This window comes from Jaculus jaculus, chromosome 14 (genome assembly GCF_020740685.1).
Source record: "Jaculus jaculus isolate mJacJac1 chromosome 14, mJacJac1.mat.Y.cur, whole genome shotgun sequence".
In the NCBI taxonomy this organism is placed as follows: Eukaryota; Metazoa; Chordata; class Mammalia; order Rodentia; family Dipodidae; genus Jaculus; species Jaculus jaculus.
Genome location: NC_059115.1, coordinates 83,847,785 through 83,873,923, shown reverse-complemented (window position 1 = coordinate 83,873,923; position 26,139 = coordinate 83,847,785). Strand labels below are relative to the sequence as shown.

The window sequence follows — 26,139 nt, the reverse complement described above, 5'->3', positions numbered from 1 at the left end:
CTTTCTTTTCAGTGGGTAGGATCCCTTTAAGTATTTCCTGTATAGCTGGTCATTTATTCCTTTAGCCTGTTTTTGTTGGGGAATGTCCTTATTTCTCTGTCAATTTGGATGGATAGCTTTGCTGGATAAGGTAATCTTGGTTGATAGTTGCTATCTTTCAGAACTTAGAATATATAATTCCAAGCCCTTCTGGCTTTTAAAGTTTGTGTTGAGCATTGAGCAATCTGTGATTATCCTGATGGGCTTTCCTACTTTTTTTTTTTTTTTTTTTTGAGGTAGGGTCTCATTCTAGCCCAAGCTTACCTAGAATTCATTAAGGAGTCTCAGGGTGGCCTCACACTCACGGCTATCCTCCTACCTCTGCCTCCCAGGTGCTGGGATTAAAGGCGTGCACCACCACACCCAGCTATGATGGGCTTTCCTTTATAGGTGACTTGATATTTCTAGCTGCTTTCAATATATGTTCTTTGGTTTGTGTGTTGGGTAGGTTAATTATAAAATGATGAGAAGAGGTTCTTTTCTGGTTTTGTCTGCTTTGTGTTCTAAAGACTTCCTCTGTTAGTTCTGGTAAAATTTACCAGTGAATCCATCTGTGCCTGTACTTCAAAAAATATGTATATTTATTTACTTTATTTGACAGAGAAATTTGACAGAGACAGAATGAGAATAGGTGCACCAGGTCCTCCAGCCACTGCAGACGAACTCCAGATGTGTGTGCCCCCTTGTGCATCTGGATAATGTGGGTCTTGGGGAATTGAACCTGGGTCCTTTAGCTTTGCAGGCAAATGCCTTAACCGTTAAGCCATCCCTCTAGCCCTGGGCCTGTACTTTTATAGATATGTCCCAAAAGTTTTGGTATGTTGTGTTCTCATTATAATTTGGTTCTATGAATTTTTTTTATTTCCTTCTTGATTTTTTTTCATTGATCCATTCATCATTTGGTAGTGTACTGTTTAGCTTCCATGATTTTGTATATGCCCTGTAGCTTTTCTTGTTTCTTGCTATTGATTTGTAGTTTAATCCCACTGTGATCAGATAGAGTTCAAGGAATTATTTCATTTTCCTATATTTAAGATTTGCTTTGTGTCCTAATATATGGTCTATTTTAGATAATGTTCCATGTGCTGCTGAAAAGAATGTGTATTCTCCAGCATTTGAATGACATCTTCTGTAGATATCTGTTAGGTCCATTTGTGCTATGACCTTAATTAATGCAGATGCTTCTCATGATGGTGAGGGGACAGAGCTTGGGCGTTTATCACACACATGACTATGAGGGGCAGTGGGGGAAGGGGGCAGGGCTTGGGAGTTTGCTTTATACCTACCTTTTGAAAAAAGTTGGATCTCTGTTATGTAATCTGTCCTTTTCTTAACCTTTCTAGCCTCCACCAGGTAGTGTGAAAATGCCTAATGTACCTAATACACAGCCTGCAATAATGAAACCAACAGAGGAACATCCAGCTTATACACAGATTGCAAAGGTTAGTTCATGCTAACTTTATAAATTTGTGTGAGAAGTTACATTATAAACATTTATTCTCTCAGCAAAATAATTCTTTGTTATTTGTTCAACTTTTAAATAATTTTAAAGTCTGGATAACCTGTTTTGTCTCTTGTCATCCTGTAAATGCTCCTACTTTGTCAGTTTCTAACATGTACTTTATTCACATTATTGATTAAACTATTGAATTTATGTGTTATCATGTACAATTTATGTAGTGTAGTTTTATTGCCTTTAGTCTCAATTTTTAATGCATTATATCACTACAGTAGCTGTTACTGGCAAAGAGTTATTATGGCTAACTCATGGACAATATAAAGAGGTTGAAGAAGGCAAAAGTCCAGGAAAAATAAATGAATAAAATGCTTGAATCACATATGGGCAGATGGAGTTACAAATCAGAATTTTTTTTTCTGAGGTAGGGTTTCACTCTAGCTCAGGATGACCTGGAATTCACTATGTAGTCTCAGGGTGGCCTTGAACTCATGGTGATCCTCCTACCTCTGCTTCCCCAGTGCTGGGATTAAAGGCGTGTGCCACCATGCCCAGCCACAAATCAGAATTTTTGCCCCAGGATCTTATAGCATTTAAGTCATTATGCATTATTTTTGATTCTTGGGACCCTCATATCGTCTGATCCAATTGATGAAAGCAGTTGATTTCCTACCTTCTGCTTGTCCTCGTGTGCTATAGTCAGCTTCTCAATGCTGGTAAAAAGCACCCAAAGAGCAGCTCGTAGGAGGAAAGAGTTTATTTTGGCTTACAGACTTGAAGGGAAGCTCCATGATGGCAGAGGGTGGACATCACCTCCTAGCCAATATCAGGTGGACAATAGCAACAGAAGAGTGTGCCAAACACTGGTAAAGGGAAGCTGACTCTAACAGCCATAAGCTTGCCCCTAATAATACATTGATTCTAGGAGGCTCCAGTTCCCAAATTGCCACCAGCTGCTGAGAACCAGAATTCAGAACACATAAATTTATGGGGGGGCATCTGAATCAAACTACCATACCATGCCTCTGTTCTATCTCATTTTGGCACACAGAGCCCATTAGTTCCATTTTCCTAAATTTCTATACTGCCTAAACCATAGCTATTCTTTTTTTTTTTTTAAATATTGTGACAGTTGAGAGAAGGGGAGAGAGTGGGCATACCGGGGCCACTGCGAATGAACTCCAAATGCATGAGCTATTTTGAGCACCTGGCTTTACATGGGTACTGGGGAATTGAACCCAGACCGGCAGACCGGCAGACTTTGCAGGCAAGCGTTCTAACCACTTGGCAATCTCCCCAGGCTGACTGTAGCTAGTCTTAATGGGGGATTTTTTTCCCCCTCGTCCACTGAACTTGCCAGTGAGTGTTTTCATAACACAAAGACCAAAATGAGAAGAATGTCTACATTGTTTTCCAAAACTATAACCTTCAACAAATTCTCTTAGTTTGGAAGCCCATTTAATTAGGCTTCTGCCATAGTAGAAAGAAGTAGAAGATAACATATAAATGTTAGACTATTTTGTGTTTCTGACAGTCTACTTATATGTTGGTAATTTTTGTTTAGGAACATGCCTTGGCTCAAGCTGAACTTCTTAAGCGCCAGGAAGAACTAGAAAGAAAAGCTGCAGAATTAGATCGTCGAGAAAGAGAAATGCAAAACCTCAGTCAGCATGGTAGTATCCAAAGAAATGTGAAGAAAATGTCTGTCTCTGCTCTAGGTCATTTGGCTGGTGGATAAGCTGCACCCTGTTTTCTGATTCTGGTGGGGAGATCGGATGTGCAGATTACTCACTTGATACCTGTTGCTCTCAGATAATGTGCCTGATAGGTGCAGTCTCCTGATAGATTAGAAGAGTCTTGGTCTGATCTCAGAGAAAGTGAAACGTTAATCTGATAACTTCGGCTAATTCTAAGCCAAGGAGGCTTTGATTCTGTATTAAGCTCTCTGTATTGAATCTTTGAGTGCATTTGAGTATGTCTTTTCTTTTTTACCTGTTTCACTCAGACCAGTTTCAGATGGTCTGTCCTGGTCCTCACAGGTCAAAAAAAAAAAAAAAAAAAGCTAGGAAAATGTGGTTTTTTTTTTTTTGGTTTTTTGAGGTAGGGTCTCCCTCTGGTCCAGGCTGACCTGGAATTAACTCTGTAGTCTCAGGGTGGCCTTGAACTCACGGCAATCCTCCTACCTCTGCCTCCCGAGTGCTGGGATTAAAGGCATGCGCCACCACGCCCGGCAGAAAATGTGTTTTGTAACCTGTGGAAGTCCAGGATATTTTTGGTGGACTTGTTGTGAAATCTTTATTCAGTCTGTGATTACAAAGATCACATCCTGGGAACACTGCAGGGAAAATAGGTAGGTAGAGGGTGAGAAGGGCACAAAGGTTAGTTATTGTAAGGATGGTAGAATTGTGCAAAGTCACTAGATTAGGAAAGCAGTAGCATACAGAACATTTCTCCCTGGTCTTCACATGTGTAGGTCTAGGACCTCATGAGGACATGCTATCCTGGGTGGTTTCTTGCTTGCACCTTGGAGACAGTCTGTATAGGAGCCCACTGTAGGTTTGCTTTGCATCTGGGTTTAAGTAACTGTAGCTATAATCTGTCCTGTTTTCTTACTGCTGACTAATACAAGTTATTTCTATGTGAGAGATTTTAGTAAAGGGAATAACAAAGAGAGGAATGAATAGAGGTAGATTTTACAGTATGTTAGTACATTTTAGTACTTTTTACCTATTAGCTCATGTTTAATCCTCAGTACATTTCCTATGATTTGTGACCCTGTTAATCTCATTTTACAAATTAAGAATCTAAGACTAAGCTGCCGAAGGCCACTTAGGCAGTGAGTAGTCGGGCCTGTCTGACTCTGTTACTTCTGTTCTTCCCCGCTTACCTCTTGCCTCCTAGAGGATGACCCCGATGGATATATGTAAGCTGGATGAAGTTTTATTCCCAAACCACAGCCTCTCACATGGTGGGCAAGTGCTCTGCCACTGAGCTACATCCCCAGTCTCCAATTTTAATACTTTAATTAACACAGCAGAGTAAACACGTTAAAAATCAGAAATAGGGCTGGAGAGATGGCTTAGTGGTTAAGTGCTTGTCTGTGAAACCTAAGGACCCCAGTTCAAGGCTCTATTCCCCAGGACCCATGTTAGTCAGATGTACAAGGGAGCACATGCATCTGGAGTTCGTTTGCAGTGGCTGGAGGCCCTGGCATGCCCATTCTCTCTCTATCTGCCTCTTTCTCTCTCTATCTGCCTCTTTCTCTCTGTCTGTTGCTTTCAAATAAAAAAAAAAATCAGAAATAGGTCACACTTTCTCTATGAAAAGTTTTTGGTTATATAAAAAGTATATGTAGTTGATTTTTTTAAAGTTGTGAGATATATAACATTTAAAATTAGAAAGTGGAGATGGGCATGGTGGTGCACACCTTTAATCCCAGCACTTGGAAGACAGAGGTAGGAGGATCACCATGAGTTTGAGGCCATCCTGAGACTATATAGTGAATTCCAGGTCAGCCTGAACTAAAGTGAGACCTTACCTTGAAAAACCAAAAAGGCGGGGGGGAGGGGTTGGAGAGATGGCTTAGTGGTTAAGGAGCTTGCTTGCAAATCCTAAGGACCTATGTTGGATCTCTTTCCATATCCCACATATGCCAGATGCACAAAGGTGAGGCAAGCACAAGGTTGCACATGCCCACTAAGTGGCACAAGCATCTAGAGTTTAATTGCAGTGGCAGAGGCTCTGGTGTGCTAATTCTGTCTTTAAAAACAAAAAATTAGAAAGTGGCCTTTACTTGTTATTATTTACTACTATTTAAAAAAATACTTTATTTATTTACTTATTTGAGAGAGAGAAAGAGGCAGATATATGTAGAGAGAGAATGGGGACGCCAGGGCCTCTAGCTACTACTGCAAAGAACTCCAGACACATGTGCCACCTTGTGCATCTGGCTTATATGGGTACGGAGGAATTGAACCTGAATTCTTAGGCTTTGCAAGCCTAAGGCAGGTGCCTTAACTGCTTAGCCATCTCCCAGCCCCTTACTTCTATTTTGAAGTCTGAGTTCCTGCTATTTTTCATTTTTTTTATTCCCTCCTCCATTTTTCAAGTCTTATTTTCAGTTTTATTTCTCTACACAGGCACATTTTCTCACTTCATGGTTAAAACTTCTTTTTCTCTAGGTTTTTAATTTTTATTTATCTGCCAGGAGAGAGAGAGAAAAAGAGAAAGTGAAAAGAATGGGTGTGCCAGGACCTCTAGCTTCTGCTAACACACTCCAGATGCATGTGCTACTCTGTACATCTGGCTTTACATGGGTACTGGGGAATTGAACCTGGGTCATTAGTCTTTGCAGGCAAGTACCTTAACCATTGAACAATCTCTCCAGCCCTTCTCTAGGCTTTTTTTTTTTTTTTTTTTTTGCATGATTGCTTCATGGTTTTCATACTTCTATAGTTTTCATAGCTATCTTATGGGTGCTTTTATGAGATTTTCAAATTTGTTGTTTTGTTATTAATCTTGCATTCTCCATGGTGTTAATAGTGGAAAACTTAAGAAGTCCTTTCTCTCAGCATGGGTTTAGAATTATAGCAGGGTGACATCGAACAACGTAAGACACTGAGAAGAAAATTCATGTGTAACAATTGGATGCCTTCACATGACAGCCAGGCTCTTGAGACTTTGAAATTAGTCTGTTTTCAGGGCACAGTCTCAGGGTGTTTCTAGGTTCTCCTGTATACAAGGGTACTTGCTAAACATAATATGGTAAGACATTGGAAAGTTACTATTTTTTAAATGATAATTAAAAAAAATTTAAATGTGAAGTTTGCCTTCTATAATTGTAAGAACGTAGAGCTATATTAGGCTTTTATATAACATCTATTAAAATAACAGGGTTCTTTATTATGAAACAAAAATGATGGAACTTGTTATGATAACTTTTTTTTAACTTACAGGGAGAAAAAATAATTGGCCACCTCTTCCCAGCAATTTTCCTGTGGGACCTTGTTTCTACCAAGATTTTTCTGTAGACATTCCTGTAGAATTCCAAAAGACAGTAAAGCTTATGTATTACTTGTGGATGTGTGAGTATAGAACAAATTACATATTTATTTGGAGTTTATATTTTCATTATTAAAGCTCAACTATTTTGGAATGGATTGTTTGACTATCAAAGATAGAATGGTAAACATTTCTTTCTGTAGATCTTAACCATAATTTTCAGTGAAACATCATATTTAGATATGTAGAAGTTGTACCATATATGGCAGTCTAGTTGTACCATCCAGGAAAACACATATATTGAGATCTGGACCTTTTTGTTTTATTTTGAAAAGGGAACTTCTTTGTCATATGGGTAGGATTTCATAAATGTTCCTTTCTCCTTGAAGAATGAATGTTATTTAGGTATGACTTTGAAAAAATTATACATACTATTTTAATGCAAGAATATTATTTAAATTCTTTAGATGTAGGCATTAGGGCTATTTTTAAAGAGTCAGAAAATATTATATGAACTGTAAGTTTTAAAATAGCTTTGAGCCCAATTTACTTTTCATTTTCCAATGATTATACTTTTATTCTTGAAAGTCCTTAATACAGGACAGTGCAGTTCATTGCATAGAACATTAGAGCATACATTTGAAACTGTGATGCATTGCCTTGAGTTTAATCACAACTCATGAAATACTAAATAAAATGTCAGGCTGCTAAAAGTTCCCTGTAAGTTCAGACTTCCCACTTTGTTATTTCTACTCCAAGTAATTGTCTCAGTCTCACTTGCTGTCATTCTGTCAGTTGGGGAAGCTTCTCACCTGCTAGATAGCTGTAGTAATGGGTAATTAATAAGATACCTTCTTACTGAAGAAAACTTTTGGGTTTTTTGTTTTGTTTTTGTTTTTTGAGGTAGGATCTCGCTCTATTCCAGGCTGACCTGGAACTCACTATGTAGTCTCAGGGTGCCCTCGAACTCACAGCGATACACCTACCTCGGCCTCCCAAGTGCTAGGATTAAAGGTGTGTACCACCACACCCGGCAAAACTTTTTTTTTACATTATGATTAGTGAGACCATTTTTTGTCTTTGTAAAATATGAGATAATTTTCTTCAAAGTAAGTTTTAAGTACTTTCATGTTGGTGAAGTTGTTTTAACATGAGAAGCAGTTGTTTATGGGTATTACTTTTTAAATTCAGTTTCATTAGAGACTGCTCAATCCTCAGTGTGAGCATTCTTTTTTTTTTTTTTTTAAATTTTTATTAACATTTTTCATGATTATAAAATATATCCCATGGTAATTCCCTCCCTCCCCACCCCCCATTCTTATATACTTATTTAATATTCAAGGTATAGTATTGTATATGTACATGCTAACTAACTCATATTTAATTATATCTCAGTATATTATATATGTTTTTATATTTTATGTACATATATTTTTTAAGATGGGCATAAGTTGACCTATACTTTAGGCTTAAGTTATTTGGCTTAACAAAAATATTGGTGGGTGCTGCCAGACGTGGTGGTGCACGCCTTTAATCCCAGCACTCGGGAGGCAGAGGTAGGAGGATTGCCAAGAGTTCAAGGGCACTCTGAGACTATATAGTGAATTCCAGGTCAGCCTGAGCTACTGTGAGACCCTACCTCAGAAACCAAAAAAAAAAAAAAAAGAAAAATTATTATTATTATTATTATGAAAGGAATTTACTAAATAGTGATTAAATGGGAAAATGGTTAATTTAATGTAAATGATTACTAATGTGAATGGCTTCAAAATAGATTTGTTTTGTTTTAGAGATATATAATTTTTGGAGTCTCCAGAAATAAGTTGAGTATAGTTTTTTCCCCAGTCCTTTTCAGTTGGAAGATTTATTTCTAGAAATTGCTCAAGATTCCAGTTAGGATTCTGTTTTGAAGCATTACTTTGGAAAGTACTACCAGCTAAGTAATTTGTCTAAATTTAAAGAATACAGACTGTTTTAATAAGTTATTTTCAAAAGTATCAAACTATTATTGACTTGAGAATTGCCTAATACTTTTTTGAGGTAGGGTCTCACTGTAGCCCAGGCTGACCTGGAATTCACTATGGAGTCTCAGGGTGGCCTCGAACTCATGGCAATCCTCTTACCTCTGCCTCTGGAGTGCTGGGATTAAAGGTGTGCGCCACCACGCCCAGAGAATTGCTTAATACTTTTATACTACATTAATAGTTATAACAAAAGCTAACATTTGCCAAAGATTTACTTTGTGCCAGCACAGTTATCTTACTAAGTCCCAGCTATACTCACAGGTTCTATATTATTTGGCTAAAGCTTTGAAAATTTAGTTACTTCCCAACAACATATAGCAATTAACTTTGGAGCTGGATAGCTTGATCAGGGTTTAAAATCTATGTCATAACATCTATAAAGTACAAAATAGAGAAGTGATTCCATTTTAATATGTGATGGAAGTGTCCTTCAGTGGCACCTAAACTACAGCAAACAATGTACCCTATAATTGAGGGAAAGCAATTAGAATTATCACTGGGAAATGAATCTCAGGCTTTTTTGGGGGGGGGTATGTATATGTAGGTTGTGTGTGCACACATGTACCATGTACATGTGGAGGCTGGAGGTCAATGGTATGTGTTCAATTGCTTTCTACCTTATTTTAAAAAATTTTACAGAGATTTTATTATATAGCTTATAGAGGTAGAGCTTAACAGAAGAAAGGAATGCAGAACGCTTAACTAAAGAGGAGGTAAGAGGGGGTTTCCAGAAAATGGAGAAGCCCCCAGTTTATTTTTTGAGACAGACTCTCTTACTGAACCTGGAGTTCACCAGCATAGCTAGACTAGCTAGGAAGTAAACACCAGGTATTCTCCTGTCACTGGTTCCTGGGCTGTGATTACAGGCCGCTGCACCTGAGTGCTCTGTGGATGCTGGTCATCTGAGCTCAGCTCTTCGTGCATGTGTGGCAAGCACTTTACCATCGTTACCACTTCCCAGCCTGAATCTCAATCCTTGTGAATTAAAAAATAAATAAAAGGAGCTGGGTATGGTGGTGCAAGCCTTTAATCTCAGGAGGCTGGGGTGGCAAGATTGTTGTGAATTTGAGGCCATTCTGGGCTAAAGAGTGAGTTCCAGGTCAGCCTGGTTTAGGATGAGACCCTGCTTTAAAAAACAACAAAATATAAAAGAGGAGAAAAAGAAATACTAAGCCACCGCATTAACAGCCAGGTAGCAAAGGAAATAACTCTATTTTAAGTGTCTACATTTGTAATTCAGAATATATCAAGAGTAAGATTATACAGATGGGTTACAAATTCAGACCCACTAATACTATACTTGAGTATCTCATAAAGCAAATAGAAATTTTATATGAACAAGTTGCTTATCTTACAAATTATTATATAAACAAAATTACTTAAATATTTCTTCAGTATTTTGCCTACATTCAGAGTCCACCAGCATAGATTCACTGCTCCCTTAAGTTAGATTGAAACTAGAAATGTAGATGATTCATTTTATATCACCCTGTTATTCATTAGGTAGCCCTGGACATTTTAGTCCTTATGGAGGTACAAGTAGGTACGTATTTATAATGGTTGTTTAGATTACTTTAAATACATCTAGAAAAAATTAAACAGACTTGGCAAAAATAAATTGAAATTAAAATTTTTTGTGGACTTCATAATATATATGTTGTCTTTTTTCCTTTAGTTGATGTAGGAGATACCTTTAACAATTATTTCTGTGGAGAAAAAAAGAAAAAAAATTTCTGTGAAGATTGAATTTTTCCTTTTTTTTTTTTCTCCTTGTTTTTGAGATAGGGTTTCACTCTAGTCCAGGCTGACCTGGAATTTACTATATAATCTCAGGGTGGTCTCAAACTCTCGGCAATCCTCTTACCTCGCCTCCCAAGTGCTGAGATTAAAGGCCTGCGCCTCCATGCCCAGTTGAAGATTGAAATTTGAGCAAGTTATAACAACAAAAATTTTGTGCAGCTGAATGTCCTTTAAAATACACAAAATGACTTGCCACTTCACACATTTTTCCATTCTGTTTACAAGCTTACCGTAACATTCTTTATTTTGAGTAATCTTATTAGGAAGCTAGAAGGCTAGCTTTCATGAAAATTAAAAATCCTAGTAAGAATAATTAGTAAAAGTTTCTCTTTTATGATAGGAGGGAATGAAAATTTAAAGATGGAAGACCTCTGCCTTTATATAACTAAAATACACAGATGTTAAATGATTGGCATGATATTTTGTGGCTATAGTTTAACTGTGTTCAGTCTTGCTCTGAAGTGTTTTCATGTAAGAGTTTTTTGATGAGAACTGGGGAGATAGCTGGAGGGAAGATGCTTGTGTAGCAAGTATGAGGACCTGAGTTTGATTCTCAGTACTCATGTAAATGCCTGATGTTAAGGTATGTACCTGTAATCCCAGTGTTGGGGAGGCAAAGCCAGACAGGTCCCTGGAGATTGTTTGCTATCTAGGTGAAGAGATTAGCTTTAGGCCAGTAGACAGATCCTGTCTCAAAGGAGGTGAGTGGTATACCTGAGAATGACACCTCCACACACATGTGTGCACATGCATACATCTGCACAAGTGTGACACACACCAACACACATAATATACACATGAAAAAAATAGGGTTGTTAGGTAAGATCACATCAAGACATCCTAGTGATTGGTTTTATCCTGTTACATAAATTATTGATTTTGGTTAATAAAGACATTTAAAAATTTGATTTTAATATATGTTGAATTTTAATAGGTTTTTCATTTATAACTTTTAATCAAAGTCAGTTTGTTGGCATAATTTTTATTTTTTTATTTTTGACATGTATGTGTAGTACATGTGGTGTGTGTGCATGTGTGTGCCTGTACATGTGCCTGTGGAAGCCAGAAGAAGACACTGAGTGTTTTCTCTTCCTCTTGGGCCTTAGTTCCTTGAGATGGAGGTTTTCACGGATTCTGGAGTTATTTATTTGTTTGTTTTTGGCTAAACTGGTTGGCCAGTGAGCCCCAGTGATCCTCCTGTCTTTACTCCCCTAATGCTGGGCTTGCAGGTATGTGTGGCTATGACCAGCTTTTCAGTGGGGCTCGAACTCAGGTCCTCATGTTTGTGCAACAGGTGGTCTTACCCACTAAGCCATATTTGCAACCCCTTTTGGTATATTTTTATTGATGACTTTTGTTTTATAGTATTTTAGTTTTCATGAAAATTTCCTATAATAAATTTGAATAAAATTTTCAAGAATCATATTAGGGCTGGAGAGCAGGCCATGGTAAATATGGCCTATATAGCAAGTTCCTGGCCAGCCAGTGCTACATAGTGAGACCCTATCTAAAAAGACAGATGACTTAGTGTCATTCTCCAAAAATAGTGGTCCAGATAGGATCCTTTCCCCTAAAGCCCCACCCTACAACCCCCATACTATTTTCTAGGGCAGACTATTTTTCTTGGGCCTCAGATCAAGATGCTTCTGGCCTGTTGCATTCTTGGGGAAGAACTTAAGGCCATGCTCTGGGTTAGTTGTCTAACTGCCTATTCGGAGAAGACCAGCCAGCTGTGCTCCTGCAGCAGTGCAGGTGCTAAGGCTCACTTCGTGGTGTGCGCTCTGCTTCAGCTGAGCGTGTAAGAGCTAGCGGTGTTCTGAAGAATCCTGACTAGAAACATGAGGTAGAATGCTTGTTCTTAAAAACTGTTTATTTGTAATTTTCATTGAATAAATAAATTGAATGTAAATATTTTGTTTTTCATTCCACAGTTCATGCTGTAACGCTGTTTCTAAATATCTTCGGATGCTTGGCTTGGTTTTGTGTTAATTCTGCAAGAGCAGTTGATTTTGGATTGAGTATCCTGTGGTTCTTGCTTTTTACTCCGTGTTCATTTGTCTGTTGGTACAGACCACTTTATGGAGCTTTCAGGTAATGTGTGTGCTTGAAAGCATGCTAACACCTGTGCTAACAATTGGGTTTGGTGCTCACTTCTAGATCCAGAATGCCAGAAGCTGAGGCAGGAGGTTTGCTGAGTTTGAGGCAAGTCTGGGCTACATAGTGAGTACCAGGTCAGCTAGGGCTATGTGGCAAGACTGTCTAAAACAAAAATCAAACAAACAAAAAACAACAACAAGAACAACAAAAACTCTCAACCACCCCACAAAAGACACACCCTCAAATAATAAAAGCAAAGACCTGTGAAGTAAATCTGTTGTGTACCCCAAAGGGAAAGCTGATATCCTTTCATTAGAAGTGTTTGTTACTGGGGTGGAGAGAAGGCTGAGTGGCTAAGGTGCTTATCTGGGAAGCCTAAGGACCCATGTTTCACTTTCCAGATCGCACATAAGCCAGGTACACAAGGTGACACAAGTGCAAAGTTACACACACACACAAGGTGGCGCACGTCTGGAGTTTGATCACAGTGGCTGTAGGCCCTGGCATACCACTTCTCCCTCCCTCCCTCCCTTCTAAATGAATGCTATGTGGGATATTAATACATACTGAGGAAAATAATTATTTTAACAAGATTTAAGATGGCTGATAAGGGCTGGAGAAATGGTTTAGTGGTTAAGCTTTTGCTTGTGAAGCCTAAGGACCCTGGTTCGAGGCTCGATTCCCTAGGACCCGCTTTAGCCAGATGCACAAGGGGGCACACATGTCTGGAGTTTGTTTATAGTGACTGGAGGCCCTGGTGTGCCCATTCATTTTCTCTCTCTCTGCCTCTTTCTCTGCCTGTTGCTCTCAAATAAATAAATAAAAATAAAAAGTTAAAATGGCTAATAATCTAAACAAATTTATTCTTTTCCTAATTTCTTAGGCTCTTTAAGTGCCATGCTATGTATGATTGGTCCATTATACTATTATCACTCTGTGGAGTACCTTGCTGTGACTATAGCCTTAAGAAATAAGCATTGGAACTGGTCCAGATGGTGGACACCTGTCATCTCTGCTACTGCTACTTGCTGAGCCAGGATCGCATGAGCCTAGGAGTTCTAACTTGATCTGCACAGTACAGTGAGACCTTGTCTCATCAAAAGGAAGAAACCTAGATATGTGAGTGGATGTAGATGCACAAGAGAAAGAAAGCAGGGAGAACATTAGGGAATTTGGAGGAGAAAAGTATGAGACAATAGAAAAGTAGTTTGCTGCTAGAAATGAAATGAAGGGAAGGAATGATGAAAGAAGGGAAGAGGAGGTAGGAGGATCTTTTTGTGGTATATTGTTTGTGAATATTGGAATATTCCAATACCAAGTCAGGACTAGGGAGAAACTGCCAGAATGTGGGCTAGAGAGTAAAGATGAACGCCTGCTTATTCCTTACACAGTTTAGGAAGGCTGTTACTGCCCTTTTCCTCATTATCTAAGACTGCCTGTAATACTTTTTAATTTTTACCATCTAGCCTCTGTCTGCTATCTTTGTCATGCTACTTATGTTACTTGTAACAATGTAGATGGAAGTGGCAACATCCTTTTGAGGCTATTGACTCTGGATTCTAAACTTACATAACTTGTAGTTATACTACATGACACCTGTCTGCCTTTTATTACTTGAAGTCATTTCTTACCTTCCCTCCCCTCTCCTTTGCCAGTTGAAATAAAAATGCATTTTTTTTGTTTTTTTGAGGTAGGGTCTTATTCTAGCCCAGGCTGACCTGAAGTAGTCACAGGCTGGCCTTGAACTCATGGTAATCCTCCTATCTCTATCTCCTGATATTAAAGACGTGTACCATCATGCCTGGCTTAAATCCATGTTTTTTAAAAGTGCTTGATCATTCTATCTACTTGTAGATCACTCCACTTCACTTCAGGCCTTTAAGTGTTTTTCAATATTTTTCTCCAAAGTTCAGTTTGAATATTTTCTATTGACTTCTCTTTTGAATATCATTAATCCTATCTCTTATTGTGTAGTGTGCAGTTAAACTCATGTTTTCAGTTCTTAATTTCAGCAGTGGTTTTTTTTTTTTTTTTCAGTTTTACAATGTACCACTTGAATTTTTAAAGATATTAATGCCTTTGTATCACACTTGAGTACATAGCTCACTCTGTGGGTCTATATTTTGTTTTTGCTCTCAGACATCTGTTTCTCTCTCCCAGCATATATAACAGAGCCTGCTGTGACTGGGAGACAGAGTGAAGTGCTGTAGACACCACACTGCAGATCAGTTGTTTCAAAGAGGGTCACTGTTGGCCTCTCTCCTATCAGCGGGCAGAAGTCAGCGGCTAAGCTCAGACCCAGTGGTCTTCCTCTAATCTCCCTCATTCACATTCCTGCCCACGGTGTCAGAGGAGGGCTCCTCTTTCTCTTTGTCCTCACAACCCCCTTCTCCTGCCTTTCTTGGTTTGCAGCCTGGTTCCTGATGGTGCTGATCACTTTCTGTTTACTTACTAGCCATATACATGTTTCCTTTAGTAAGAGGTGTGTTCGAACTTATTGTCCATTTAGAATTGTTGACTTCTTACTATTAAGATTGGGTTACATGTTTTGTTGTAAGAATTATGTATTTGAGGTACAACTCCTTTTTATGATTTGCACATATTTTCTCTGAGTATGGTTTCTTAGTGTTGCACTAGAAAGCATAAAAACTCAATTTTATTACAAACTGATTTGTCTTTTAGAATATGTCCTGTTGGATACATGTCTAAGGACTGTTCCCATAAGCCAAGGTCTCTAATATTTGCTTGTTGGAAACAGAGCTTCATGCTTCCCAGTGTGGCCCTGGGCTAGTTGGCTCAAGCCTTCTGCCTTGCCTCCCCAGTAGCTAGGTCTGCACGTGCATGCCACTGTGCTTTGCCGAGATTTCCTCACACTCTATAGACATTTACAGTTTCTTCTCTCATATTTAGGTCTGTGATCCATTCGAACTAGTTCTGGAATATTGTGTATAAGAGTTAGTTAGTATTATGTAGAAGGGTCTAGATTCATCCCCCTCTCCCCCCATGGATAGCCAAGTACCCTAACACTACAAAAAGTAGTAAATTGCCTTCATACTTTTTTTTTAAAATAACAAATTCATGTTCATTTAATCTACTAGGTTTGGGGCAATTTTTACACTAGTAAGAGAGAACACATACAATAACAAAACAGCATCAGTTACTATGTTGTAGCATAACAGTAAGACCTTCTTCCATAATTCACTTGAGAAAGGAGGCTAAGACGGAGGAAAATAGAATGCATAAACTGATCCCTGGTTACTCAGCTGACCTCACCTCCTGTCACTCTCTTGCTCGTAGCATCTACTATCACCTTCTTGTTTTGTTCGTTATACATGCAATGGAGTACTGGGGAGATAGCTCAGGGGATAAAGGTACTTGCTTGAAAAGCCTGCAGGCCAATTAAATTTCCCAATATCTGTGTAACGCCAGATGCATAAAATAGCTCATTCATCTGGAATTTGTTTGCAGCAGCAAGAAGCCCTGGTACACCTATACTCTCATCTGTCTCTCTCTGCTTGCAAATAAATATACAGCTTTAAAAAGACGCTATGGCGGGCTGGAGAGATGGCTTAGCGGTTAAGCACTTGCCTGTGAAAGGACCCCAACTCGAGGCTCAGTTCCCCAGGACCCACGTTAGCCAGATGCACAAGGGGGCGCATCTGGAGTTCGTTTGCAGTGGCTGGAGGCCCTGGTGCGCCCATTCCCTCTCTTCTCTCCCTGTCTGCCTCTTTCTCTCTCTGTCACTATCAAATAAATAAATAAAATAAAAATAAACACAAAATATTTAAAAAAATAAAAACACGCTATAGATGTAAGTGGGTTACATGCAGATACTATGTGATTTTACATAAGTTTGTCCAAGTGATTATGGAACATTGTATTGTGCCTGAAACATAGTAGCTGCTCAACTATGCTGAAATTAATAAACATTTGAAATTATAACTGACAGATAAGAACTGACTGATCTTATCCTAACCCTACACACATAACACTGGGGTGTGATAACCAAATGATACATTAACATCACAATGTTTAGGCGTTGGGTGATGTGATATCATGTCTTTAAGAATGAGTCATGGGCTAGAGATGGCTCATAGGTTAAGGTGCTTGCCTGCATAGCCTAATGACCTGGGTTTGATCCCCCAGTACCCATGTAAAGCCAGAGGCACAAAGTGGTACATGCATCTGGAATTCATCTGCAGTGGCTAGAGGCCCCGACACACCCCCATTCTCTCTCTCGCAAATACATAAAATTTAACAAAAAAAGAATAAGGTCATTTTTCCAGTGCCTCCACAGTTTTCAAGACATGGAACAGCATTTTAGGGCCAGGTTATTAGGAAACTACTCTATGAATGATTTTGTATTTTCTTATGTGAACATAGCATTTTGAACAAACTTCTTCATTTCCTAATACAAAGTGATCTTTCATAAACTTAAACTTGATCAGAGAGCTAAAGGTTTTGCTGATAATCAAGGTTAAAGCATTTCATCACCTGGGTTAGGTAGTCCTCAGCAGCTGGTATTGAAAATCAAGTCTGTTCTTTCCACTAGATCTTTCCCTTCATTTAGATCTGTGGTTAACTTTCTGTGACTGACTCTGCATCTTCAATTCACTTTGGATCAAAGTGGCAGTTTTTAGTCCAAATTATAATAAAAATGAGGATGGAAGACCAATTTGTCTTTGGTTGTTCAATAGTCAGTATGACTCAACCTGTATTAGCTGAGACCAAATGCCTCCCAAATACATGCAATTATGCAAATCACATGTGAGGTCTGCATTTCAAATGCTTTCATCTCCGATTAGGACCATTTCCACAGGTCCCAAAACTTGCTTCTGGATGAGATTTTGACCACCTTACGGCAGTTGTTTATCATTGATCACATCATCTAAGAGACTTAAAAAAAATCTTAATTAAGTTAATCACCACTCTGCACCCGGGCGAGGTAGCAAATACTACGCAGGGTCGTGAGCGCGCATCTTTCCTTGGGAGAACCTTTCTACCTTCGGATGACTTCCGGGAGCATCGCTGAGGCGGGCAGCAGGGCTCCTGGAGCCGCCGACACGCCCCGGGACTCCGCCCGGCGCGGCCCCCTCCACCTTCATACTTTTGTCAAAAAAAAAAATCGCTTTTCCCACATATGAGCAGGTCTGTTTCTGGTCTTTTCTCATTAAATTATTCAGATACTTTCATGAAAACCCAATCACTCATACATGTTGAGACTTATATTTGGATTCACTTCTTAGCCATTGAATGTCCTCTGCCAGGATCCTTCTCTTGTTTAATGTTACTTCACAGTAAGTTAGTTTTCATAATTGTCTTGGCTTCCCAAAGTTCTTCGTATAATATTTAAGTTTTAGACCTATCATGTTCATTTCTGTAAGAAAAATTACCTTGTAATTTTGACAGAGATTAAGTTAAATTTCAAGGTAAATTTGGGGAGGGTGGTTATAGTAACAATATTGACTTTATAACCCTGAGTATGGATATCTGTATTTAGACATTTATAATTTCTATCAGCCATGCTTCATAACTTCAGTTGTACAGATACTATACTCTTGTTGACATTATTCCTACCTCTCTTCTTTTTAATGTTATCATGAGTTAAATTGTTTTCTTAATTTCCTCTTTGGATCGTTTGTTGCTAGTAGTAAGAAATATAATTGTGTTTGGTATGTTGAGCTTATGTCTTTGCATTTTGCTAAATTATTTCATTCTAGTAGTTCTTCATCCATAGGCAATGTCATCTGAAAATAAAGAGTTTCACTTATTCCTTCCAAATTGGCTATCTTTAACCATCCTACTTGCATGTTTCTTTCTGTTGCCTTATTATTATTATTTTTTCAAGGTAGGGTCTTGCTCTATCCCAGGCTGGCCTGGAATCTGGAATTCACTCTGTATTCTGAGTGGCCTTGAACTCATATTGATCCTCCTATTTCTGCCTCCTGAGTGCTGGGATTAAAGGCATACGCCACCACACCTGGCCCTGTTGCCTTATTAAACTGGCTATAATTTCTAGAATACTGAGAATAAAGGCATCCATGTCTTATTCTTGCTATGGGTGGGAAAGTTCACTATTAGCTATGAGATTAGTTGAAGATTTTTTTTTCTTTTGGGTAAATATCCTGTATTGGTTTGATGAACCTCACATTTCTGGTGTTAAGAATTTTAACATGAATAGTGTTAGATTTTTTTTTTCCAGAAAAATTTTTTCAGTTTATTTTTCATAGCAATAGTTGGAATATAAGCATTGTGGTAGTTGCTCAGGCCCTGGTACCCACAGGTCAGCAGAAGAGGGCTAATGATATCTGTACAAATCATGTTTTGTACAAGAGAGGAACCCAGGCTTAGGGTGCCCCATCTTTTATAATAGGTAGCAAGCCAGCCCATTTCCTTTAGAGGCAGGTATTTTTTCTAGACGGTAAACTAAGCTATCCTTTCCCCAGAAGGAGAATACCTCTGTCTTGTATGATAAAAGCCTTGAGTGATAATCTGGGGTTTTGCTCACAAGGCATGCAGGAATGCCACAGACTGTTAGAGAACTGTCTCCTAACTCCAAATCCCCAAATCCATATCATCTGTTTTCTATTTTAAATGATATACTAGAATTTTTAAAAATATAAAAACTGTAGACCCTGACTTTTTGTTTTATTTTGTGGAGCTGAACCAGCCATTTAGAGGATGGTATCAGTAGATTGTGTAAGAGTCATCTGCCATAATGTTTAAATTTAGGTGTTATATCCAAATAACTCATGTGATATTAGCATAGCTAAAATTTATGACAGTCCCAGGGGTATTGAACAATATATTCTAATTTTGAAGTTTATTCAAGTGCTTTACTTCCAACACATAGTGGATTTAAGACAGAGAAGCTAACATTCCATCAAGTGTTTCAAAAGAGATCTTGATAGTCCACATTTATTCCTGGGCTCTAATTCAGATCCTCTTTGTGAAAGGCATTTGAAGTACACACGTTCTGTTAGAAAACTACATAGTATTAGTATTTTTATTCTATGTTGATTTAAAAAAAAACTTTTGACAATTTTCATACATTGTACATAATGTCTTTTAATCATAATCTCCTCACTGTTTCCTTTTGTCTGCCTGCCCCCTGGCCTCTTCTTTCCATCTAGTCCTTCTATTTTGATGTCTTTTTAAAAAATTTATTTTGAGAGAGGGAGAGGGAGAGGGAGAATGGGCATGCCAGGGCCTTCAGCCACTGCAAATGAACTCCAGGCGTGTGTGCTCCCTTGTGCACATGTATGACAATGCATTCCTGTATCACTGTGTGTCTGGCTACACGGGACTTGGAGATTTGGAGTTATTAGGCTTCACAGGCAAGTGCCTTAACTGCTAAGCCCTCTCTCTAGCCCAATTTTGATATCTTTCAATGATTGCTTTCCTCCATTGCCCATGATGTTATGTTGATGGGTCCAGTATTATATAGGTCTCAGTAGCCACTGTGAGATCATGAATGCATTATGTGCAGATGACAGTGTTCCAGAACAGTGCTCCTCATCCTCTGGCTCTTACATTCTTTTCATCACCTCTTCCTCGACGTTCCCTGAGCTTTGAAGGGTGTGGTAGAGACATTTCATTTGGTTCTGAGTGCTCACTTGAAGGGGGTGGCAGAGGCATTTCACTTGGTTCTGAGTGCTCACTTGAAGGGGGTGGTAGAGGCATTTCACTTGGTTCTGAGTGCTCCTTTGATGGGGGTAGTAGAGGCATTTCTTTTGGTTGTAAGCGCTTACTTGTCACTTCTCAGCACTTTGAGTCTTGAGAGCAGCCACTGCCATCTGAAGAGAAGCTACTCTGGCTCAAAGTGAGAGCAGTACTAACCTGTAAACACAAATAGTTAGGGGGTATTTTGGTAAAGAGTAGTGGTATATTCCCCTCCTAAGGCCTTCTAAGCCATAGGCTTTTGACTAGATATTTTGTATCATAGATGAGTGCCCTTGTATGTATTGGTCCCAGATCCATTCAGGGAGCAGTTGATTTTCCCCCCATGACAGTTGTGACTGTTAATTTTTCTCTCCCAGGATCCTATATAGCACTTTCTAGTACTATGACCACTAGTCACTGGGTAACAGGCCTGTAGCTAAGTGCTAGTTTGATTTCTCAATGTCTAGCAACCAACACATGTGAATGTCTTCATCTAGTTCCAGAGGAGAACCAAGAACATTGGCGATAGCATGTTTGTTTTGGGGGCTTCATGGGACTCCCTGATGAATTTACCAGAAGATATCCCACCCATGGCACTGGTATTCTCCACCCCCAGAGGGTATTGCTGCCCAAACTCTCTTGGGTTGGATTTTTGTCAGGTGCTTTTCTGTGTCTGTTGAAATAATCATATGACTATTGCTCTTGTATTCTATATGGTAAGACATAATTGACTTATATGTTAAACCAACTTTGTATTTCTTCTGTACATCCTATTTGGTCATGTAAGTCCTTTCTAGGAGCTGCAGCAAAAGTGTTTATTTTCCTGGAATGCCCTACCTTGCTTGAAATATCATACTTGGAGAGTTGGGAGGAATTATGTTCTAAAAAAGTCAATTGTACTATTTCTTTCTAGTCTTCTAAAATTCTTGTTAATAAGATACTGGAATTCTGGGGAGAAAAATCTTAATGTATTAACTGTTCTCATATTCTCTATCCTTGCCCTCCACCCCCCGATCAAGAAGTAAATTTTATGAACTTATTCTGCAACCATCAGAATGACACAGGTCTTTTCTAGCAACACTGAAAACTCGGAGAGGGTGAAAGCAGTGCATCCAATGTAGAGAAATGTAATTTCCAGGCTAGAATTCATATTCAAACTACCAAGTTAAGCATACAGGCAAAGCTGTCACAGATAGCAGGATTTAAAAAAATTATTCATTTGAGAGAAACAGAACATGGGCATGTTGCAAAGTATAGACACATGTTCCCTTTGTTTATCTGGCTTCACCTAGGTACTGGGGAATTAAACTTGGGGTGTTCAGGGTTTGGCAGGCAAGCATCTTTAACCACTATGCAATCTTTCTAGCCTTAGGAAGCAGAATTTTTTTCTTTTTGGTTATTTAAGGTAGGGTCTCACTCTAGTCCAGGCTATTCTGGAATTTACTGTGTAGTATCAGGATGACCTCAGACTCACAGCAATCTTCCTACCTAAGCCTCCTGAGTGCTGGGATTAAAGGCATGTGCCAATACGCCTGGGTACAGCAGAATTTTTAAAAATTTATCTTTCCTATGTTATTTCTGAGGAAAGTACTAGAATAGAAGATGACCTCTGCCAAAATAAGGGAGTAAACCAAGGGAAAAGAAAACATAAGATCCAGAAAACAGGGACTCTATCTAACCTAAGAGAGAGGTTTACTTCATTATAAGATAAGGTTGAAGAAAGACCTTAAGATGACAAGTAGGAGGCCAGCCTGGGGCCCTAGAAGTTCAGATGTGGTCAGGTTTTAAGAGAAATAGGTTCAGGAAGTTAAAATTAGTAGTATTCTTAATTCAAATGTATCAAAAGAGACTAATATGAGCTGAGTGATCAGTGGCCAAGTACTGACAAGTATGCATAAGAAACAACTACAGAATTGCTAAGGTCAGGGAAATGGAAATGGTAGTGCAAGCTAAAGAACCTGGTCACACAGCACCCTTTATGCTTCAGTTGTAGACACATTTATGAGGTAGGTCATCACAATTAGAGAACAAGGCTACCAGTAGAAACAAAATCGTATTGATTAGATTCTGGCAAGATGGAATAAACAGAAAGCATTTCTGTGCCTGGTAGATGTAAAAGTGGGAAAGAACATAAAAGCAGTCTAAACTCTCATTTTCTAGACTAGTAAGTCCATAGTTAAGATAGCAAACATTCAGACGTAGAAGTCTAGGGATACCCTTTGGGATATGTTCAGTGCCAACACAATCACATCAAAGTTGAAAATGGGGCTAGAGAGATGGCTTAGCAGTTAAAGGTACATGCATGTAAAGCCTGACGGCCTGGGTTTATTCCCAAGTATCCACATGAAGCTAGATGTACAAAGTGGCATGTGTGTCTGGAGTTTGCAGTGGTTAGAGATCCTGGTACACCCATACTTTCTCTCAATATATAGTAAAAATGTATTCTTTAAATGTTAAAAAATGGTTGCACCTGGAAAAATGGCAGTTGTGGAGGCAGTTGGCATGAGTGTTGGGTGACTTTTTTTTTGAACCAAACTATCATGCAGAATTATTTGACTAGAAATTAATGAACATATAACTTTAAATTATAAGGACTAATACTAGTTCTAAAATTCTAAGAAATATGTTGTGTGTGAGCAGGGTCTTCAAGAAGCACGGTAGCATGGCGGGCCTTCATTGATGGGCTTCCTGGTTCGGTAGAGCTTGGCAGGGGTTACTGTCCTCCTAAACAATGTTCCAGACTGAGGGCTTTTCTCCTGGTCACACGGGTTAGAGTCCCTGGTGTTCTCAGTGATGTGCATCTAGGCTAAGAGTGGACGTTTTCTTTCTGTTTTCATTGTGAACATTTACTTTCTCCATTTCAGTGTAACCTACTGACTTTGGTTGGTTCTGCTGTCTTAGTTTCAGAATCCCTTTGGCTCAGCCTGTCCAGAAGTGCCTTTGTCTCCCAGGAAGCATGGAGGAAGGATTCGGGTGGTCTGTCTTCTTCGACCAGCCTTTAAGCTCAGCTTGCCCCACCTGCCATAGCCTTACAGTGGTAGCTTGTGTTCCTGTTGCGCTTTGGAGCTTCTCTGAGTTTAAGAGTTCACTTCCTCCATTGCTGCTGAGTGTCGGTCTCCTTTGTTGGACCAGTTACTGCTTCGTTCCCAGGTTCTTTGTAGTTTACCCAAATTCTAGTTCCATCATTTTCTCCTTGTTTTGCCTCTGCCGTTGGTTTTCTTTTTCTTTTCTTTTTCTTTATTGTACTAAGGGTAGAACTTGGGACCTAGTACACAGTAGCCTGACCCAGTGGTTTTGTATCTATAGAAACAACAAACAACCCTTCTAAACTAGAAAGAAATCATCTACCCTCTTACATACGAATATACAGTGTTTTAGAGGTTACAAGTTACACTCAGTCCTTTATTTTTTAATCTTGACAACTTGTGTACAGGTCATTCAGGGCAGAATTTTAACCCATTCCTTCAGGTTAGAAGTTCAGAGCTTTTAAATTTATTTTTACTTATTTATTTGACAGAGAAAAAGGGAGAGAGAGAGAGAGAGAGAGAGAACGGGCATGCCAAGGCCTCCAGCCACAGCAAATGAACTTGTGCCTCCTTGTGTATCTGGCTAATGTGGATCCTGGGGAATTGAACCAAGGTCCTATGGCTTTGCAGGCAAATGCCTTAATGGCTAAGCTATCCCTCCAGCCCAGGGCTTTTTAAAATTTATTTGTTTTTCAAGGCAGGGACTCACTCTAGCCCAGGCTGACCTGGAATTCTCTCAGGGTGGCTTTGAACTCACAGCAATCCTCCTACCTGTGCTGGGATTAAAGTTGTGCACCACCATGCTCAGCTCAGAAGGTCAGGGTTTTCTGCTCCTTTCCACTTCAATGCATTTACTACATCACTGATTTTGTGGTGGGATTAGATTCTTCAATGATCTCTACACTGGCTTAGCTTACTTTAAAGTATTTACTAGTGGCATGTAGCTCTTGGATGGTTCATTAATGAAAGTAGTCACTGTTCATTACAAACTTTTGTGTCAACTGAGCATTGACAGTATGAAGATTCTGTTGCTTCAGTGGACTTAGTGACTATGACCACACTTTAAAGATAGGTACATATTTTCCAGTAAGAAATAAACTAACAGGCATTATAGGTAGAGTATAAATTTAGGCATCAAGAGAGCAAGAGTTTTGTAGTTTAGAGCAGCTGGAACAGAGATTATAGCTTTGTTTTATGAAGAGATGTAAATACTGTTACACATTTAGATATTTTCCTCTGGTGGATAATTCTCAGACCTTAGAAAATAGAAGAATTGCATCAGGCACTGTCTTCTAAAAAGCTTCAGGATAACATAGAGGAGCAGTCTAGGTTAGAGTATGACAGAAAAGTAAATAAAATAAAATTGTGGAAGCCAGGGGCCAAGAGTGTTTTAGTGCTTTTTTTTTTGCTTTTTTTTTTTTTTTTTTTTTTTTTAAGCAGAGACAGAAATTTGGTTTGGAAATTCGTAGGTGCAGGACAACTGACGAGGAGGCTCGGGAGAATGAGCGCTGCTCGCATGGCTCCCTTCACTTTGCTCCATGAAGGGAAGCTGAGGCAGGGGAAGGAAATAGAATTTTTACATGGGGGTGAAGTTGAGGGAGTTCCCTTTGAAGATGGAAAATGTTGTGTATCTGTATATACAAAAGAGAAGACGTGAATTCAGGAGCTGAAGGCTCCCTAGGGAGAGAATGCACCTGTCAAAGCGGGTGCTCGGAGGAGCTGGGACAGGTTAAATGCTTTTTATGCCCGTGTAAGCTGTGAGAGGCACCAAGGAAGGCTGAAGGCACCTGTGAAGCAGGAGGGGCATTAAGGAGAGTAGGGAGTTGTGGGGATTTATTCCTTGGGCTTGTTTTACTCTGCAGTGAACAGTTTTCTGTTGAGACTGAGGGAGTAAAATGTTAAGGGCTTTGAAATAATTGCTGTGCTGAAAAGCATTGGGGTAAATTTAAGGCAGGTAAAAATGTTGTCAGACTTAAAAGAATATTGTGCTATGATTGGGTGGATGAAGTAGCTTCCAGGAATGCAAGGGGTTTTGGTTTGTTTGTTTGCTTTGTTTTGTTTTTAGGTTGGGTCTCACTTTAGCCAAGGCTGACCTGGGACACACTCTGTAGCTCCAGGCTGTCCTTCAACTCATAGCAATCCTCCCACCCCACCTCTTTTATACAAGGTACAGTAAGAAAATATATGTTCATGTGAAGACTTACACATGAATGCATGTGCAGCCTTATTTGTGATAGTAAAAACCTCAAAGCATCCTGTCTGTCAACAGTGCATAAATCAATCATAGTATGTCTATATAGTGGAAGCCACTCAATGAAAAGAGATCTACTTCTGATCCATGCCAAAACATGAGTGACTCTCAGAAGAATTGTACTGAGTGAAAAAAGAGCATAGTCCCAATTATATAAAATTCTAAAGTAGAACTATGATGACAGAAAACTGTAGGGAGAGGAAGAGGGGAGAAGAGAGGGAGTACCCAGGGCCCAGGAAAGCTTTTGGGATATCCTTACAGTATTGATTGGAGAAAGTCCAACTATTCGCATGTCAATACTTATTAAATAGTATATTTTAAGTAGGTTTTGTATATCAATTGTAAATATATAAAACTATTTAAAACGAACACTATTTTTTTTTGTCAAGATGGATGTGGTGCAGCTAGAAATTGAAGGACAAAGTGAGGTGAGACTGGGCTGGAATTGGCATCTGTATGAGCGGCTCACTTAATGCTGTTCGTTAGTTTTGATCCTCAGGTAGCTTTGAAAGGTTTGACTTTCAGTCTACATGTGAATGTACAAACAATGAAAAACAATAGTCTTCTTTCCTGTGGCCCTCTTCTTCATAGGAGTGACAGTTCCTTCAGATTCTTTGTCTTCTTCTTCGTCTACATATGTCAGTTTGCTGTGCACGTGCTCCAGGCTGCAGGCTTTCACAATTGGGGTAATTGGTAAGTTACTTCACTAATCTTAAGCTGTTCATTTAAGACTTGGATACAATATTTGGTGTCCTAATAGACAATATGTATTATATATGCAGT

General features: G+C 39.1%; 1 protein-coding gene across 2 annotated transcripts in view; it reads left to right on the top strand.

Moving 5' to 3' along the window:
• Scamp1 (secretory carrier membrane protein 1) overlaps positions 1-26,139 on the top strand; it is a 95,760-nt gene that overhangs the window by 51,371 nt on the left and 18,250 nt on the right. The window contains exons 3-7 of one of the 2 annotated variants that reach the window (XM_045134035.1): positions 1,383-1,481; positions 3,060-3,168; positions 6,451-6,579; positions 12,252-12,411; positions 25,948-26,049. In XM_045134035.1, the coding sequence (XP_044989970.1) occupies positions 1,383-1,481; positions 3,060-3,168; positions 6,451-6,579; positions 12,252-12,411; positions 25,948-26,049 (599 nt within the window). The remainder of the gene's footprint in view (positions 1-1,382; positions 1,482-3,059; positions 3,169-6,450; positions 6,580-12,251; positions 12,412-25,947; positions 26,050-26,139) is intronic. The other variant, XM_045134036.1, reaches the window with a different exon arrangement.